This window comes from Falco cherrug, chromosome 4, assembly GCF_023634085.1.
Source record: "Falco cherrug isolate bFalChe1 chromosome 4, bFalChe1.pri, whole genome shotgun sequence".
Lineage (NCBI taxonomy): Eukaryota > Metazoa > Chordata > Aves > Falconiformes > Falconidae > Falco > Falco cherrug.
Window position 1 is genome coordinate 77,271,648 of NC_073700.1, and position 18,891 is coordinate 77,290,538.

General features: G+C 39.5%; 1 protein-coding gene across 1 annotated transcript in view; it reads left to right on the top strand.

Annotated features, from left to right (window-relative positions):
- Positions 1 to 18,891, top strand: part of COL1A2 (collagen type I alpha 2 chain) — a 40,214-nt gene that overhangs the window by 12,154 nt on the left and 9,169 nt on the right. The window contains exons 14-39 of the mRNA XM_005432123.4: positions 220 to 273; positions 380 to 424; positions 2,369 to 2,422; positions 3,726 to 3,824; positions 3,908 to 3,952; positions 4,060 to 4,158; positions 4,707 to 4,760; positions 4,861 to 4,968; positions 5,840 to 5,893; positions 6,055 to 6,153; positions 7,023 to 7,076; positions 7,464 to 7,562; positions 8,354 to 8,407; positions 9,053 to 9,106; positions 9,229 to 9,282; positions 9,383 to 9,436; positions 10,251 to 10,295; positions 12,234 to 12,332; positions 13,023 to 13,130; positions 14,476 to 14,529; positions 15,092 to 15,145; positions 15,717 to 15,770; positions 15,880 to 15,933; positions 16,037 to 16,144; positions 17,131 to 17,184; positions 17,277 to 17,330. Coding sequence (XP_005432180.1) covers positions 220 to 273; positions 380 to 424; positions 2,369 to 2,422; positions 3,726 to 3,824; positions 3,908 to 3,952; positions 4,060 to 4,158; positions 4,707 to 4,760; positions 4,861 to 4,968; positions 5,840 to 5,893; positions 6,055 to 6,153; positions 7,023 to 7,076; positions 7,464 to 7,562; positions 8,354 to 8,407; positions 9,053 to 9,106; positions 9,229 to 9,282; positions 9,383 to 9,436; positions 10,251 to 10,295; positions 12,234 to 12,332; positions 13,023 to 13,130; positions 14,476 to 14,529; positions 15,092 to 15,145; positions 15,717 to 15,770; positions 15,880 to 15,933; positions 16,037 to 16,144; positions 17,131 to 17,184; positions 17,277 to 17,330 — 1,764 coding nt within the window. The remainder of the gene's footprint in view (positions 1 to 219; positions 274 to 379; positions 425 to 2,368; positions 2,423 to 3,725; positions 3,825 to 3,907; positions 3,953 to 4,059; positions 4,159 to 4,706; positions 4,761 to 4,860; positions 4,969 to 5,839; positions 5,894 to 6,054; positions 6,154 to 7,022; positions 7,077 to 7,463; positions 7,563 to 8,353; positions 8,408 to 9,052; positions 9,107 to 9,228; positions 9,283 to 9,382; positions 9,437 to 10,250; positions 10,296 to 12,233; positions 12,333 to 13,022; positions 13,131 to 14,475; positions 14,530 to 15,091; positions 15,146 to 15,716; positions 15,771 to 15,879; positions 15,934 to 16,036; positions 16,145 to 17,130; positions 17,185 to 17,276; positions 17,331 to 18,891) is intronic.

Consider the following 18,891-nt stretch of genomic DNA (forward strand, 5'->3'; position numbering starts at 1 on the left):
GTGAAGAATGATAATCTGATAGATATGGTTCAGCCAGCGGTTTGGTCAATTTTTGTCATCAGTAACGCTCAAGATAGCTAGATACTGTAATGTAATAGTATGTGAATATTTGCCTGGCTGCAACACACTTCCTATGGGGACTTAGTAGAAGAAAAAAAACCCCTGCGTGTCTTTGTTCAGTGAATAGATATAAACAAGTTAATTTAATTTTTCTTTCAGGGTGCTCGTGGTCTCCCTGGTGAGAGAGGAAGAGTAGGTGCCCCTGGACCAGCTGTAAGTAGCTTCCCATCTATCTGTCACCATGACCAGCCACTTACTGTGGCTTTCTCTGACCTTCACATTTCTTTTCAAACTTATTTATCGTGTTCTCTCCTCACAGGGTGCTCGTGGAAGTGATGGCAGTGCTGGCCCCACTGGACCTGCTGTAAGTTTCAGTCTTGATCTTTGACAATGTGGTTCAGTTAGGCTTTGTGTCCCTCTTTCTGTTTATAGAGGATTTCTTGGGTTTCCAAGAAGTTCATTGTGTAGGCATTTTTAAAACAGTTCTTTGTTGCTTATCATACCATCAAAAAAAAGAATTAACAAAACATAAACCCTTTGTAGAAAATATTCTGAGAGTCTCAGAATTTGTATTAAACACACCTGTATCAAAGGAACCAAATATTCTCTCATTTGCACTGGTTAGTTCATAGGAAAACACCCAGTGAACAGAATTCTCATTTCCAGCAGTGTAACAGAACAGTTCCCATACCAAAACAAAAGAGACTTTACACTTTTTAACAGATACATACCATGCACACATTGCAGATTACTGTAATTATATACATCCTGAAACTGTTATATGCACTCCAGGACACAGCTTTGCACCTGCAACATTGTCCTGTCTGACTGAGAGGCTAACCTTTTTCATTCACCACTGATACCTGAGTTACGTGATCTAGCATGAAAGGCCAATAAAGATCCAACTGTCCTGATCAGGCTGGTAAACAACAACTGCTCTAATAAGTGCTGATCCAGTGCAGATCTGTCAGTTTAAAAGGAGTTAAGCGTTGCTATAGCATACCACTGACTTCAATAAACCCCATTTATTTCAGTGAAATAAACGTGTGTACAAGGGTATAGTTTTGAAGCTGTAAAAAAATCAGCCATAGCCCAGAATAGTTTTTCCTTCCTGCCTTCAGAATTTGAGTCAGTGGTGAAGTCATATTTGGGTTTGTTAAATTTGTTAGGTTTGATTTTAATACTCCTTGTCACTTCAAACATCTGTCATACTTCAACAGAGTAGAACATTAGCATAGGTGTGAATTTCACTTCAGCTCTTCCATATGGGATATTTAAAAATATATGTGATTGGGCATTTAAATTGCAGGTAAATAAAGACCTTATAGCTGAGATCTGATGTCATACTTCATAATAGAACCAAAACATTTTAGCTATCCTAAAGGAAACTGACTTGCTGTAACAAAATTATTCTGGAGCTGGAGCTTGCGAAGGTGTTACTCTGAATGGTCAGCAGCAGGGAGTTGCATTGAGTCTGAGTGTCTATGCCAGGCTAAAATTATTTTAGACATACTTAGGTTATGATGCTGCAAGCATTCTGCATAGCACTTACTAATGTACTTTTTAAAACTAAACCAGAAATAAATACTTTATTCTCTTTGCCACTGAGAATTTAAAGCATAAAAAGAGTCACTGCAATGGAAATTCTGAAGTTTATATTTTCATACATATCTCAAAGGACATTTGGTCTTTTTTTTCTTAGCTTATGCAAAACCAGTGAGAATTCCAGGTACCCAGTTTATAACAATAGGTGGTTGCAGGTATCTTTTTAACCACCTTCCCATGTGTAAAGGACAAATGCTATCATTAACACAGGATTTTTGTGTGTGGTAGTAGTTCAGAAGGACTACTGGTGTGAAAGCATATGCAGTTACACCTGCACAGTAAATGTGTCGGAAATAGCCACCCAAGACTTGCATTTGCAGGATGTAGTGCTCCCCTTCATTCATTGTGGGACTGTACAGCAAGGCATCTTGCTTTGCAGATCCCTGCCTCTGCCCATCCTCTTGTTTATTCTTTCTCAGGTGTTTGACCTCAAGGCAAGGTTTTACCAGTTGTTGCTGGTAAATTCACAATTTTGTAGCTGCTCTGCACATGTTTTTCAGCATTGACCTTGCTTTTAACTCTTTGTAGTGAACCAGCTCTGTCAGTTTGGAGTTGCAAAAGGCAACCAATATTCTGAGATAGTAATGTGCAGAAGCATCTAAGTAAATGTGCATTATTTTTTTTAATCTGTTCTTTTCAGTAAGCAAGATGTTTGTGTCATCACTGAATACCTTTAGACATCTGCTTCCCTTTCATTTCCTAGGGCCCTATTGGTGCTGCTGGTCCTCCAGGCTTCCCAGGTGCTCCTGGTGCTAAGGTACGAACATCTGTTTCTACTGGTACATTTGACAGTGAAAATGAAATATAGTAACTAGTATTGCTAAGCAGCAAAAAAACACCCTCTCTGAAATGGAAGTGCTTTCTTACCAGTTACAGATAGGATGAAGATTAATGCCTACAGTATTTGGAAAACATCATATATGAATGCTAAATTAAAATACAGCAGTTATTTCACAGCTGAAGATTGATGTTAGTCAGGTTCAGGAAGACACATAACTTTTTTTTTTTTTACTGCTTCCTATGTGGTACAGTGGTATACACCTTCAAAGAGTGACATGAATCATGGTAAATAAGCAAAGTAGCAGGTTATATCACTACAGAAGTAGTAGAGGACCAAGAAGCTGCAGTTGAGTATCAGGATCCTTCCAACCTATGTTCTTGAAACTACAATGGAGAAATGGTAACTTTTCAGGTTTAGGGCAGTACCATTTTGCTCTTTCAGACTATAACTTAGATGATTCAGTTTATTGCTCAATCTTAGCATTTTTACCTGGTCTTACCTTGATCTACCTTTAGAAGAAAATAGAGCATTGCTTGCTAGCCCTCTTAATATTAACTGCAGGGAGGATGGGAAAAAATTGATATCCCATTCTGGTTAGTCTTATCAAAACGCAAGACATTTGGAAACCATGAAGTCTTCTCTGATGCAGATGAGAATGTTACAGCATGTAATTTCACAAGAAGACTGCCTGTGTGTCCAGGGTGAACTCTGAGTACTTAGAGAATTGCTGAAGTTGTCATTATATTAAGTTTTTTGTAGTAGTCTTAGTGAATACAAGTTTCTGAGAGTAAAACCAAGAACCTTATTCCTGTCATTTACTTCGCTGTGAACACTATCCTACAGCGCTCTGTTCAGGCATCATTTTGCATCAGTGCAAATGTCATCTTAAGTTGCAAGATAATAGTCAGTTAGGATTCATACAGCGAGGCATCTCAGGCCAATGCTGGAGGCACATGGCTGCAGATAAGACGGGAGTTGTAATTCTGATTTTTCTTGATCAATGTTCTGTGTAATCCTCAGCGGTAATGTAGCTTCTTAGATATACTAAGCATCTGTTGCACCCGTGCTAGCCATCAGCTTCAATGGAGCCTTGCTAGACGTGATTTTTTTCAGTGCCTTTAAAATCCAATAAAACTCTCAGCTCCTTGATCTTTTGGCCTCTGAAGTGGGAATATATATCTATCTCAGATTGTCTTAATGTCAGGCTGATAGAGGATTGCTCTGCTATTGCCCTAATGCTGTGTACACTGATAGAGGGATTTGTCTTTCTCTCAAACAGGGTGAAATTGGACCTGCTGGTAACGTTGGTCCCAGTGGTCCTGCTGGTCCAAGAGGAGAGATTGGACTTCCCGGTTCTAGTGGTCCTGTTGGCCCTCCAGTGAGTAGCTTGCCAGACTTTATCTGTTGTCAGATGAGTGAATGTGAGACTGAATTAACCAGTATTGTTCTCTTTCTTAACAGGGCAATCCTGGTGCCAATGGTCTTCCAGGGGCTAAAGGTGCAGCTGTAAGTACAGCCATACTCACACTTGTTTGCTCTAAAAATACCAATTCAATTAATGCAACAGAGAAGGTAATGGGCTCATAATACCTTTTTTCCCCTCTGTTGGACAGGGTCTTCCTGGTGTTGCTGGTGCTCCTGGTCTGCCCGGTCCCCGTGGTATTCCTGGTCCTCCTGGCCCTGCTGGTCCTAGTGGTGCTAGAGGTCTTGTTGTAAGTGTCCCTTTATATTGCGTGTATTCATTTGAAAATTGGACACAGTGTGCACAGTTGTAAAAGGTTTCCTCTGGATATGTTTTTGTATTTAATGCAGCCACTTTTTCTTGCTCCACTATATTTTAACATTGTAGTTAATTTCTGTGTCTCACTGCTTGCTTCAGATGCTGAGGCTGAAGAGGTTTACTTTGCGCTCCCTTTGAGTGCAAGGACTGTTAAGCTCTGTCCATGTTGATAGTGTGGAGAGATGTGGCAGCAGTCTCATGATCTGGCCATCAGTGTGTATCCTCAGTAGAGGAACCAACCCTGAATGTGTCATAGTTCAATTACTGTCATTCTTAAGCATCTTTAATAAGCATCTTTGTTTTCATGCCTGTTAAGTCAAAAATACAGTTATGTTAATTGACCATTTATTGCAACAGAGGCAGGCATGGCATTGCATGATTAAAAAGGTTTTTTATTCATGAAAAAGTTGTCCAGGTAGAAGAGAGACTTTTTTTTAAATGATGCTTAATTCTATGGTGTCTTTTTGTTTTGGACTCTAGGGTGAACCAGGCCCAGCTGGTGCCAAGGGAGAAAGTGGTAACAAGGGTGAGCCTGTAAGTATGACAACATGTGAAGGTTTCTTCAATGAAAAAGTCTGGTAGTATCTGCAACGCAGTATCTTATTTCTTCATTTTCTCTGTTTTCCTGAAATAGGGTGCTGCTGGACCCGCTGGCCCTCCTGGTCCTAGTGGTGAGGAAGGCAAGAGAGGCAGCACTGGTGAACCTGGCTCTGCTGGTCCCCCGGGCCCTGCTGGTCTAAGAGTAGGTTTTCTTTTCATGTTCCAGAAGTAGAAGCAAAAAGGAAAGAGGAAATAAAGCTACAGTCACAAAGGCAAATTAAGTAATTATGAGTAATTAAATTTACATTAATTCTGCTAAGCAAAGATCATTTGCAATTCTGAGCCTTTTGATTAGTTGGGACCACACCTACATTTGCTTTGTATTAATGCTGTTTACTATCTTATCCCTGAAGTAATTACAGGTTGCTTTGATTTATCCATTGTGTAATACTTAGTGAATTATCTTTGATTACTCTTAAAGCTTTGTGATGGGATTTAACTGCTTAAAACAAATAATTGGCTCACACATAATGTGGGGCAAAAGGTTTTAATTCAGTGTCTTCAAGGGTGCCTAGTACCCTTTTCACTGGGGGAGGAAACCACTCTAAACTTCAGGAGACATGTGGCTTCATGCAGGAAGATAATTCACAGGAAAATAATAGGGAAAATAGAAATGCTTCCACTAGATTTTTTTGGTAGAGGTAAAGATTCAGTATTGCACCTTGGGAAGGGTGTACAGAGTCATAGAGAAGCCAGTAACTCTCTACAGAGAAGTGAAGGTGAAACTGTGTGGACCAGGCTGTGGGATCCTAGCTGCTGGCTAGAGCCCACTATTAGATTTCAGTGAACACTGAAAATGCTCTCATACAAGCAGAGTGGAACTTAAAGAAATCTAAAGGAAATGAGAGAGATTTCTTTCACAACATGTATTTGCACAGAGGTGTGTGTAGAGCTGCACTTACCTCGAATTCAGCAAGCCTGCTTGGAAGGCTGAAATTTAGCAAGCACTATACACCTTACAGGAACAGATTTATTTCTTTCCTTTTCTTGATTTATGTTGTGGTCACTTGCAGGGTGTGCCTGGATCTCGTGGTCTCCCTGGAGCTGATGGCAGAGCTGGTGTCATGGTAAGACTTTTGTCTGGGTCACTATCTCTAAAACATCTTTTATATAAGGATGTGTGATGCTTTTTTTAAATACATTGTTTACATTTTAATTTAAATATTTAAATTAAAAATATATTTTATATTTAAATATTTTAAATAAACTTATTTATTTATTTTGGTAGGGACCTGCTGGTAACCGTGGTCCTAGTGGTCCTGTTGGTGCTAAAGGTCCTAGTGGTGATGGTGGCCGTCCTGGTGAGCCTGGTCTTATGGGTCCAAGAGTAAGTTTGAACTCTGTGGTGTAAGTTTGAACTATGCAAAAAGAAAATTATTTAAAATTTAGGGACAAAGTTACTCAGAAATCCAACTGCAAAAATTCAGCCTGTGCTAACCACAATTAGGGTACTTCCACCGTTCTGTTGAAAAAACATCCATGAGGAAATGATTAAGAAGCATCAAAATGTTTATTGAAATCAGTTACTTTGTATGTGGTAGCATTTGATTGCCTTGTCATGGAGCAGTTCCCCCTTGTACTGGGTGCTGCATTGACTTCTGAAAGAGGGTTCCACTTGCAAAAATTTATAGAATGTGATCATTAACGTCACAGTTGAAATGTGTGTGTCCCCTTTAACTAAAAGAAAAGCAAACCCTACTAAAATGATGTGAGATGGCTGATCTCAGTTATTTCAATTTTATTTTGCAAAGTATTTCACTGAGAACAGCCATCCACTTTTAGTGGTACTGGCTGCAGCCAGCTTATGTCCATGTCATTGTCGTTTATCCTCTTTAATCTACATTTTCTCTTCCTACCCCACCCCATGAAGTGAAAGTTTTCAATGCACATGTGAACTGTTAAGCATCTGCAACCATTTGAGCACCTTCTCTGCTAAATTAGAGCTAAATGAGTTTATCTGATTGGAACAGGTACTTACCTATACTGATTTTCAACTGGCATGGGGGCATGCACCACCAAATTAAACTTTAGTGTGTTTTAGATGTAAACTTGATAGGACATACAGTCCTGTTTCCACAGTGTGTATTGATAATTTGGCATCTCTGTGTGTGTATGCGCATATGTAGAAAAAACATTTTGGTTAACTCTTGGGTGACTCGGTTTCCTTCCAAAAACATGAATCCTTTCCTTTCTCAGGGTCTCCCAGGTCAGCCTGGAAGCCCAGGCCCTGCTGGCAAGGAAGGTCCTGTTGTAAGTACCTTGCTTTTCATTCTGTTTCCCCATTGCACGTGAAACATAGACATAAAATGAGATTTTAAAAAGGAGAGATCTCTCTACTGAGCTCTATCACAACTCAGTGTAAAACCAGCAAAATTTTACTACCATGTTACTCAGAAGATCAATGAGAAACTTCCCACACATTTCTGTGGGTCTCAGATCAGGTCTGTGTTCTCAAAGGGGAAGAATAAATACACTTGTACAAAAAGGAGAAAAATGGAGGAATGCATGAGCACACAATGTATAAACAACATTTAAAAGTTAAATGGCATTTTCTTCCTCTCAGTACACACTTCTCCTAAAACTGAACTCTAGTTATAAATTACCCCAGCCATCTAATAGTATGATTTCTTTTTCTAGGGTTTCCCTGGAGCAGATGGTAGGGTTGGGCCAATCGGTCCAGCTGGTAATAGAGGTGAGCCTGGCAACATTGGATTCCCTGGACCAAAAGGTCCCACTGTAAGTACACTACAGGAACTTTCTATTACTATGAAGATACTTTGAGACTAATCTGTAGGTACCCAACTAACTAACAATCAAACACATTTCCCTGTATTCTCCAGTACTGCTTATTGGATGTCATCCACTTACTTCCAAGAGTTCAGTTTTAAATCATTTCCAGTTATATAAAGTATGATTAAACAAATGCAAAACAATTTAATTAGTTTAGGAATATTTGGACATTGAAGTGATTATGATAATATATGTTTGTATTATAATTTCTGCATGTTCATTTTAACATTTCTGTATGTACAGTTCAGTAAAAGTTCTGTTAAGGATGGTTACCAAGCAAGCCTAAGTTTTATTTCCATAGTATTGTTATTTATGGAGCATATTCCAAAGCTCATTCAATTTAGAAGAAGAGCTACCAGTGATCAGTGGCGCTCTTGACTTGTCACACAGAGGCCAGAAATAACGATAATCATCTCCTGAATTTGTGGCATGGCTGTACATACACATGCAGATACATATATATATAGTGTATTGCATAGGCTGCTATGCAGAGTGTCATGAATTATAATCTCAAAAAATAAAGGAATAGAATTCTGAAAAGAAGAACATCTCTTTTTGAGCTATTATTGCAAAGTGGTTCAACAGGGCAGATGGAGCTTGTGGGTGTTTTAATCAGGATTAAAGAAATATTACAATAAATCTTCTGGCAAGGAGACTATCAGTCTCTGTTCAGTAGTTTAAACTGAATCTATTCTGAAGTCTTGGTTAACTTTTGTATCTTTTTCTTTCAACTTCAGGGTGAACCTGGCAAACCTGGTGAAAAAGGCAATGTTGGTCTTGCTGGCCCACGGGTATGTGGATATGTTTTCTTTATCAGCCTCCAGAAAGAAAAATGTAGATTTTCAAAACCTCTGTAATAAGATAGCATGAATCTTGTGCAAGCGTGAATAGATGAAGAAATAGAAAAGCACTTGGGAGTGCATTCATCTAGCCTCATGTCAGTGGTGACAATTGCTTAAGGAATAAATTAAAACTACCCTTCTTGAGTATTAATTGGGTAATTAATTATGGGTTATTAGCCTCCTATGAAGAGGAAAAAATAGCACTCCTCATGAAAATTTTTGAGGACAGTGTATAGTTTCTAATTTATGCTGTAAATGTCCAGCTTCTTATTGATAGTTGGAACTTACTAATTCTTCCATTTAAGGGACCAAGTAATTGGTCTGTTATGGGAAAAATGCTATCCACAAGGTTCCTGTAATCTGTATTTCCAAAAGAAGTTCCCTTAAAGATGAACGTGCTGCAATAACTAAAACAATCACCAGGATTTAAAATTGTAAATGTCTTTAGTACCCTTTGTCAGTGAAGCTCCTACAAGTAGTTAATTTCAAAATACATAGCTGGAGACCTTTGTTTTGGCACAGAATCACTTTAGAGACCTGTTGTTCATAACAAATCAAAACTTTGATAGCAGATTTCTACTTGAACACATTTAGGGTGCTCCTGGTCCAGAGGGAAACAACGGTGCTCAAGGTCCTCCTGGAGTCACTGTAAGTAACAGCTTCCATACAAATCCAATTTGTGACTTTTCATTAATGGGATTTCCCTTTTTAAAATCCATTTTCCTTTATTTCTTCTTCCAAGTTAATCACCTGTTTTTCATTCCATCTAGGGTAACCAAGGTGGAAAGGGTGAACAAGGTCCTGCTGGCCCTCCTGGCTTCCAGGTAAGTAACTACGTGATCTGCTCGATTTTATCTATGGTTTACAAAAGCAGGAAGTGCTTCTGACCTAACGTTATTTGTATTCTTGTTTCTTTACCCTTAGGGTCTGCCAGGTCCCTCGGGTCCAGCTGGTGAAGCTGGTAAACCAGGCGAAAGGGTGAGTGACAGATACAGTACTCCACAAGTAGGGGCAGGCATTGCATAAGCATTATGTTTACAATTGCACATGTGGTGACAAAACAAAGCAATCTGTGTTATATGCAAATTTTAATAGTTCCTTTTGTTAAAGCTAGCCACAAATTAAGAAGGTCCATTGGAACTTGCAACATAGTTCTTGTTTCAAAGTTTTGGTTTGAAACTGAGCAAAGCCAGTCCTTTTGCTTTTCAGGCCTTAAGCAGCAATAATGCATGCCCCCTCACCCAAAAGACAAGACAGTACATGAAAAATATTTTACTTTGAATTTCTTTTGAAATCTTCAAGGTTCAATCTAACCTGCATTACTCCAATTATATGCTTTTGCTGCACCTCAGTTGCTTTCAGTGAATTTACAAGGGCATACAACTGAGGTAGCTCAGTGGTAATTCGGGCTCTAGGTTCTGCTCAGTTACAGCGTGTGATGTAATCTGCCAATTGTGCATCCTGTGTGTCAAAACCACCTTTAACATGTATATTTACATTTCTCTGTGTCTCTGTAAAAGAGTTTACGTTGTATGTACCTGAAAAATGAGCTTGGAATTTAATAGCTAACTCTTTCTTCAGATGAGAAATTCTCTCAGGTGTGCTTTGAGATACTGTGCAGCTATATGAAAAGGGTTTATTTCTGTGTATTTTAAAGACTGGTTTTAGTCTGAAGATTTTCAATATGCTGCTGCAGTTCGAGAAGCCTTTCTATTTACTGCTAAGAAACAAAACTTAAGCTAATAATTTTGCTTCAGAAATAAACTTTACCAATGCATCTACTCTATTCTAGGGTCTTCATGGTGAGTTTGGCGTCCCTGGTCCTGCTGGCCCAAGAGTGAGTAACTCATTTGACATCTAACACAGATTGGTTTAATAATGTGTTCAGTAATAATAGTAGCTATGTTTCTGAAGACAAGCGGCCCTTCTCAGTTACAGAATAGTGTATTGCAGTAGACTCCCAGGAAGGAGGGAGAATTTTCTCTGCTCTATGCAGGTGTCAGGTTGTATGATTATAGAACACAATGGTTGTCAGTGTTAGTAAACTTCTAGATAAGCAATATGAATATTACCCAGGTAACGATTTCCTGTATTAATGAACCTCACAATGAGATTGCGGGTGGCAGAAGACTGGTCCTGCAGCATTACACTGAGGCTTCGGGCATATGAGAATTTTCACCTCCAGTGCCTGTGCACAGACCTTCTTAGCCTGACCATTTCAGTGATAGTATCCCTTGCTAGCCAGCTCCTGCCTCCCATGTAATGTCTTGGAACAAATGGTGGGCTGAATCCAGAGCCTGGAATAGTCATTGGAAGATACTGCCCCCCGCTTCCCTTTATTCCTGCACTGTGAATAAACATCTGTAAAGAGCTTTGTGTGGAGGCCTTCCTGCATGGCAGGAAGGTCCCATTTATGCAGAGCAGTGAGTAGTTTATGAAATGCTCGGTTAATTATTTGCTTTCCAAATTGACCTATAAAGAGGTTGATATTTAAACTGCTTCTGTTGCTTCCTCTTTTCTTCTGACTTCCAGGCTAAATGTATTCATGACAAATATTCCCATTCACTCTTAGCAGTCATATCAATCAGTTTAAACAGTGCTTTTCCTCCCTATATTTAGTTACCTGAGGCTGTATTAGTAACCATGTCCTCTTTAAACTTTCGTTTTGCCAATATATCCAAGCTGAGTTCCCTGTATCATTGTAGTAGCAGTTACCTGTCTCTGCTCTAGTTTGCCTTCAGCATCTTGTACCCAGTCAGAGTGTATTTCATTCAGTATTCCAAACTGGGTCTTGCTGATGCTTTGTACTACAAAATTAATGTTTCCTAAAAATACCTCACTGCTTATGCCAGACCACATTTGCCTTTGTCATGTTCACATCATTTTGTGACTATTGGCTATCACCTTTCCCTTTCTGTCACTTTCACCAGGTGAAACTCCCATTTACAGCACAAATGCTCATTTTTGTTGCCTAAATAAATGGCATGGTCCTTTGCATTCTTGAATTTTGTTGCACTTCTACTGTGACAGCTATCCAGCAGGTTATTCTCTTCTTCCTGTGTAGTATGCCAACTCTTCTTCCTGTTGACAAGAGCTTCCACCTTTGTGATATCTGCATATTTCATAAATACCTTTCTTCCTCCTCTGCCTCAGATTATTCACTGAGGTTCCAGCTTGATCACACTGCAATTTAGTAAAACTAGTATTTCCATCTTTGATAGATCTACTGTGCATTTAAGCCCAGTTTCTATGTTTCTAATTCCATGTTTCCAGATGACTTCTGTTTCAGAATTTATCTGTATACCTGTTATAATGTACAGGTCACGTTACTGTGCTTTAGCTGTCACTTTTATTGTCCAGTATTCACCAGGCACTTGCCACTGCAAAAATAATTGTTTGCAAGTTAGTACGGCTCAAATTTCACTAGAATCCATTCTCTGTCCTCAAATTTCTATCAGAAGCTCCTTTTGACAGTAGAATGCAAGACTGTTACCAGAATGAGCACAGTAGCCAAAATCTGTGTTCAAGAAGTACCTGTACTGTCAGCTGTTACCATGATGCAAGACTTCAGTACTTAATTTTGCTACATTTGTATCAAAAGCTAGAGCCAATTCATGTGGCCAGTTTAGTTAATATCTGGGCAGTTCTAATGCAGCTCTTAATGGTTTGTTCAGATAAAAATGCATCACATTGTTGTTGCTACTAGTCAGTGCTTTTAAACCTCTAAGCTACAGAACAATTCAAGGAAAAACTCAAATTGGACTGTCTCCTGCAGGGTGAACGTGGTCCTCCTGGTGAAAGTGGTGCTGTTGGTCCTGCTGGTCCCATTGGAAGCCGTGGTCCATCTGGTCCACCAGGCCCTGATGGTAACAAGGTATGCCTTTTTCAGCTGCCATTGCCTTGCTGTTGAATTCCTGATGAAGGCAATTCAAAACCTTCGTTCCTAAGAGCATAAGTGATTACAGGTAATAGGTAGTTACCTATACACCATAGCCTTGGGTCATTTTTTCAAGTGGTAAAGCTCCATCCTAGCTAGTCCACACTAATATTAAAGGCATTTATGTTTAGCACTATAGATGATAGGAGGGAAACTCCCGTTTGGACTCAGTTTGAATGCAGCTTGTCAGCTGGGCGTACTATTATTCAGTTTTGAGATAGGGTCCAAGATTTCGGCCAGAATTAATGCTGACTTCTATTTGTACTCACCTCTACTTATACACATGAAGTTCTTGTGTCTAGTAAGCAATATTTTCCCCAAAACATCGGCGCAGGAATAAGCGGTCACACTTTTCAAGATTTTCATGAGTAGTCTTTCTACAGAAGTTTAGCTTGGAATATGGGACACTCTAAAACCTCAGGAGCCCACACAATCAGAGAAAGCGTTGATGTCTGGCATCTTCACTAGCTGTAAAAGTAAAATAAGAACAATAATTTAAGACAAAATGCTACAACTCATGCTGTTTACAAGCAAGCAGAATGATGGACAAAGTAGTGACGACAGAATTTTGTTCCAAATTCTGTGAATGATTTGACTTTCTCTTAAATGATATGCTGTTGCTGCTAGGGTGAGCCTGGCAATGTTGGTGCTGCTGGTGGTCCTGGTCCTGCTGGCCCTGGTGGAATTCCAGGAGAGAGAGGTGTTGCTGGTGTTCCAGGAGGCAAGGGTGAAAAGGTAAGCTGGGCAACCTACTTTGTTAGTGCATGCACAGGTTTGGGAGATGCTTGAATTTCATTTACTTAAATAAACCTGCAGGTTACCCCAATGTGACTCTTATTTACAGTAAAACTGTATTACTTAATACGTAGAGATTTTGTTGGTCTAACAGACTGACAGTTTTCTCTAACGTTGTATTTTGATTTTTGCTCAGCATTTGGAATTGGTTTAAGAGACAGTTAGTTCTTCACAGGATTGGTTAACGATGAGCTTATCTTTACTGAAGAAATACTAAATCTGTCCTTGAGTACAGGCTTCATAGCAGGAATGGGCCTACTGATCTCAAAAGACTGAGTCTCTGATCAAATTCTTGACTGCTCAGAGTGCCGTGACTATGATATATGTAAATCAGTTAAAAAAATTTTGTGTTTATATCAGTTTTCTATAAAATCGGAGAACATTTTGGCCAGTGCATGTCCTTATATAGAGCTGTGAAGTCTGGTTGCTGGTCCTGTTGCTAGCTCTGCTTTATCCTTATCATTACCTATAGCATTTATTTTTATCTTGTTATGTACATCTCATTTCATATTCCCTTCTGTTCATTATTTAATAAACTCTCAACTGCCATTTCTAGAACTGCTTTATTTGTTTTGACTGAAAAAATCCATAGTCATTTAGCATAAATGGAGTTGTAAGGAAATTAAGATGAAAATTCCTGGCAAGTTTTATAAAACACTATGTACTGACATGTGGATTAATGCAGAGGAGCAGCAAAGCAGCATGTGTTTAAAAAAGAGGTAGAACAGAGTGCTGGTTTGATTTCTTGACACTATTGATTATTTGTGTACAACTTTTTGTTACACGAAACATAAGGTATTTTATGTGACCACTCATATCACATCAATGTTTTTAACAGTTGTTTTCCCACTTCAAATAGAAAGCATAACATGAATACCCAAAAGAATTTTTACATATGTTTATTTCTTCACTAAAAGAGAAGGGATTTTGAGGGGGAATTTACATTCATTATTTGGAATATGCATTAACTTGGTTTTGAATATTTAATTCCATTCAAAATTCTTGCCACCTGGGGGAAACTAAGTAGGTTTCCCATGAAAGAGGCAGGCTCATAATTCTGAAAAGCATGTCAGTCCCCTTTGTCTGCAAATTCTCGCTTTGCAAATCAGTACATGCATAGCAACAAGGATGAAAAAATAATCAAAGTCCATTCCCCCCAAAAACTAGCATAAGCATCTTGTATAGATGGATAGATGGATACTCAGTGAACTGTTCAAGACTTCTTTCATACAAACTATTGTGCTCATTACCAATATAATGCTTTTTTCCCCTCTGTGTATTCTAGGGTGCCCCAGGTCTGAGAGGTGATACTGGTGCAACTGGAAGAGATGGTGCTCGTGTAAGTATCTTTTGGTTCTACTTGAGTCTATCTTGCAACACCTCCAAACTTAAGTGACTAAAAAGGATGTTCAGGACTCACGTTTCCCACTGCATGGCATTTCGGCTTATATCTGCTCGCTTTTGATACAAATCAATGTGATTCTGTTACCTCTTGTCCAGGGATCTTTGAATTTCTGGGGGGAGAGAGTAAAGTGATGACTTCTCATACACGCAAGCAGAGCAATGACATCAGCAGAGAACCTTGTATTTGATAGACAGTTGTTCATTGTGACATTATCCTCTAATTTCACCAGCTCATCCCAGACAGCTGATTCTAATTCTAAATTCAGCCTGCAAAGCCACACAAAGTTATCATTAATTTGAGATTTTGTCTGCCCATCCTTGTATTCATACTTTGGAAGAAAAATAGCTGATTTTATTTTATAAATCACGTGTCCTTTATATTGAAAACAGCCAGAAGAAAGTCACACACCTGTCTTCAGAAGGAAAGAAAAAATACTAAAAGTAGTCACTCCTGCTTACATTTTGTTAGAAATGGTGTCCTGTCTCTTGACCTGTAGGGTCTCCCTGGTGCTATTGGTGCTCCTGGCCCTGCTGGTGGTGCTGGTGATCGGGTAAGTCTACTCTTTGAATGAAAAATTGTCTTGCTTGTTTATACAGTTTACCCACACATGAATATGTAAGATAAGGAGTTCCATAAAAAGCAATTCCATCTTTCTAGTGTGCATGAGTTCTGCAAGTGTTTCAGATTTGAGAGGCAAGGGTTATTGGGACTGTAGAACTATTCAGTGAAGTTTGCCATAGCACCCCAAACCTTTTAGTAAAAGGGCAGGGAGGGGATGCACATCTGCATGGCAGTGGGTTATATGGGGAGAAGATTCTGATTTAGGCTTTGTCTGAATTCTTCCCAGCTGAGGCTAAATGCCACAATCCTCCTCACACTATGAGAAGAGGTTTTGATACCGTGATTAACATACCACACATTAGCTCAGAATGATTCTTTATCCTGTCTGAGTATCATTAGAAGTTATTGATACAGGGCAGGTCAGAACAGAAGCGTTTTCAGTAACACCCTCTCCATCAGAGGCTTGAGGAGACCTACTACATGCATCTGTACCACATGATCACCCCAGTTCTGTGAGGCCTTTCCCTCAGTGTCATAATGTTTTCTACCATCTGTTTTAGGGTGAAGGAGGTCCTGCTGGTCCTGCTGGTCCTGCTGGTGCCCGTGGCATCCCTGTAAGTAGCAATTCCTACCACTGTTCCTGTGCTAAAGATGGGATGTTCAAAAAAAGGTTCTTTTTAAAGCCCATTCCAACCAGTTTTCTCTTCTTTGTCCTCTCTTTAGGGTGAACGTGGTGAGCCTGGTCCCGTAGGTCCTAGTGGATTTGCTGGACCTCCTGTGAGTATTGTTTGCGCTTTCCTGTTACTGATGCCATGCCATTCCTCTTATTTCCTTTACATGCTTTTCCAACTCCTCATTCTCTGTGTTTTTCTGCCTGTAGGGTGCAGCTGGTCAGCCTGGTGCTAAAGGCGAGCGTGGGCCTAAAGGACCTAAGGGTGAAGTTGGACCAACAGGTGCTATCGGCCCAATTGGTGCTTCTGGACCACCAGTAAGTGAACTGTGTCTTTGTAAAATACATGGTTCTTAACTGTACTATGCAAGCAATATGCTAGCCTGAAAGCCTTGAATTTTGAAAAGGTAATTAAAAAAAGAAACATAATTTCAAACTAGGCTGTGAGGAGAATCACCATACTGATTTTCACACATTTTATACACTTTATCAATCTATTTATATGGGCTCAGATCATGAGTCTGGAACTGAAAGGAAGAGAAAAAAAATTAATTTTCAACTTGCTCTGAAGATCAGCAAAGTCAGTCTATCTTGGACCATTCAGGGGGTGATTATGGGTAAGTTCTGAGCTGAGGATGTTGATATCTTCCTCTCTAAGACAGGATGTGCTGTCACAGTCTGATTTCAGACCCAGTCATCCAGAAGCTTATGTGCAAATTTGTCTGTCCACCCACTTGCACACAGGCTTTTCATGTGCTAACACCTTTATAGCCCAAAGGTGTATATTACTTCACGTGTGTAGCCTGTTATTGGGGAGCTGGCTGAAATGATGCAGAAAGTCAGGCCCTGCTGTTTCAAGTACTGAAAGTGTTGCAGGATGACATGGCTTGGGGTTCTTACTGTATGATTCTAATAGAGAAATACCAGGCCCTTGCACTATGTGGTTGTATTAGTCATACAGTGCTAACAGAGGACATGCTGTTCTTTGCCTTCCTATGTCTTTCACGTTTTGACTTACAGATTTGCCTAAATGCACTTAATGTTTGCAAGGCAAATTCTTTTGAATCATAAATGCCTTATGCAGCTCTTACCAGTCCTTATGATACTGATTTAAAATTTCTGTGAGTGTTTACTACCCTAGTACCAAGACAGGAATTGTGATTTTGTGCCCAGTCCTCCTCCTGTTAAAGTGAAAAGCAAAATTGCCCTCAGCTTTCATGAGTGAGACAGAGCCCTTACTTTAACTAGGGAACATTAACAGTTTTTGCTTGATTCATCTGTCTTTTTCAATTCTTTATACATAGGGTCCTGCTGGTGCTGCTGGTCCTGCTGGCCCTCGTGGTGATGCTGGTCCTCCTGTAAGTCTTCAGGCTTTTGGCACTAATATCGTTGCTTTTCATTAAGTCATTGTTTCCTTTAAACGAGTCTTCCTTTTCACTTTTGTTTTTAGGGCATGACTGGTTTCCCTGGTGCTGCTGGAAGAGTTGGTCCTCCTGGCCCTGCTGTAAGTAACTAATGAAGAAATTGTAATGGGAGATAAGTCAGAAATTGCATTGGTTAGGGATAATCCTCATTTTTGTTACATTGACACAAATTCTAATTGCACTGCAATCACCTCAGATCCTTATAGGACTGGATGAGATAAGAAAAAGTCTCTTAAATGTTTAAACTCCCGGAGTGGGATTTAGGCATTTAATTTGTGGGATTTTTTACAATCCATCAAGCATCCCTCTCCATCTTGAGATGCCAAACCATTATTTTGCTTTTGTTTGAGTGGAATAAGGTCATGTCCTATCTGAAAAAGAATACTAAGGTTATCTTGTGTCCTCTAAAGTATTGGCAGTTCAACCTCCTGTCTCAAGCAGGGCAACCTCTCATTGTGTTTAAGAATGTGAATCCCTGCTGCTTTATTTCCCAGCCAAAAATTCTCATGTCAAATTGACATTTGCATTTTTTCTATTCAGAGGTGTTTCCAACCTTTACCAAAAGGCACTTCTTTCCTTAATACCCTGCATTTAAATAAATTGTAAATCTCAGTATCCAAAGCAAATAAACCTGTTGAATTGGAGGAGGTTTTTTTCTCATAGGTGTTGTTTTGCTGACTGACTGGATACCAAGAAAAACGGACTCCAAATAAAATACAAAAATGAATCTAGATCATGATCTTACAACATAATAAAGGAAAATAGCATGCAATATGAGAAAAGGGATTAATACTAGTTATTATGCACAATACAATAAAAGAGCAATAGGAGCGATGCATAAAATCATTACTGCAAAGCGTTATAGTGATTAAGAAAAGGATACATCACCAACTGCCACCTTAATAATATCATCCAGACCCATACTTGGGCTGGGAAGCCCCACTGCAGCCAGTGCCAGGAGTCTTTTGGTAACTGGGAAGTTCCTGCGTAGTGGGTCCACCTGTAGGTGAGGCTTCTGACCCAGTCCCAGAGCTTGCCCACCTTTATACGCAGCGAAAACAAAACTGGCTTACATACCTAGTGTATGCAAGCTCTGAAGTTGTGCCAAGTGCAGATGTGCACTGTCTTATGATCCATAAGGTCCACACGTGCCAGGGACATTGGCCAGACATCCGAGCATGGTTGAGTTACTGTCATGACACAGCTGCACACAATTTTTATTGTCGGGATGGTCCTGCTCACATCCTGCCTGTTCAGGGGGCGCAGAACAAGCACCACCTGTTGGATTCATTAAAAGCGATTTATAGTTGTCCTTGAGCTCCTTAAGCTCACTGTCCAAGTTAAACAATTCTGAATTAAATATATGATCAAAAACTTCTTCATAAGCAGTAACCAATCACTATTTAATAGACTTTCACCACAGATGCTATAGTTGCAATTAGTGTCTCCAGCTCCAAATTGGTATGTTCCTGCCAAATTTTGCCACTTTCACCTGCACTGAGTAAAAGAAATAAATCTCTCTGTTCAGTAAGTCTTCTGATTCCAGCTAACATTCTTCTGATATCCATTGCTAACAAAACCAGTACAAGTCGCTGCTTTAGAATAGTTGATAACCTGTTTATTGCAAAGCACAATTTTAGT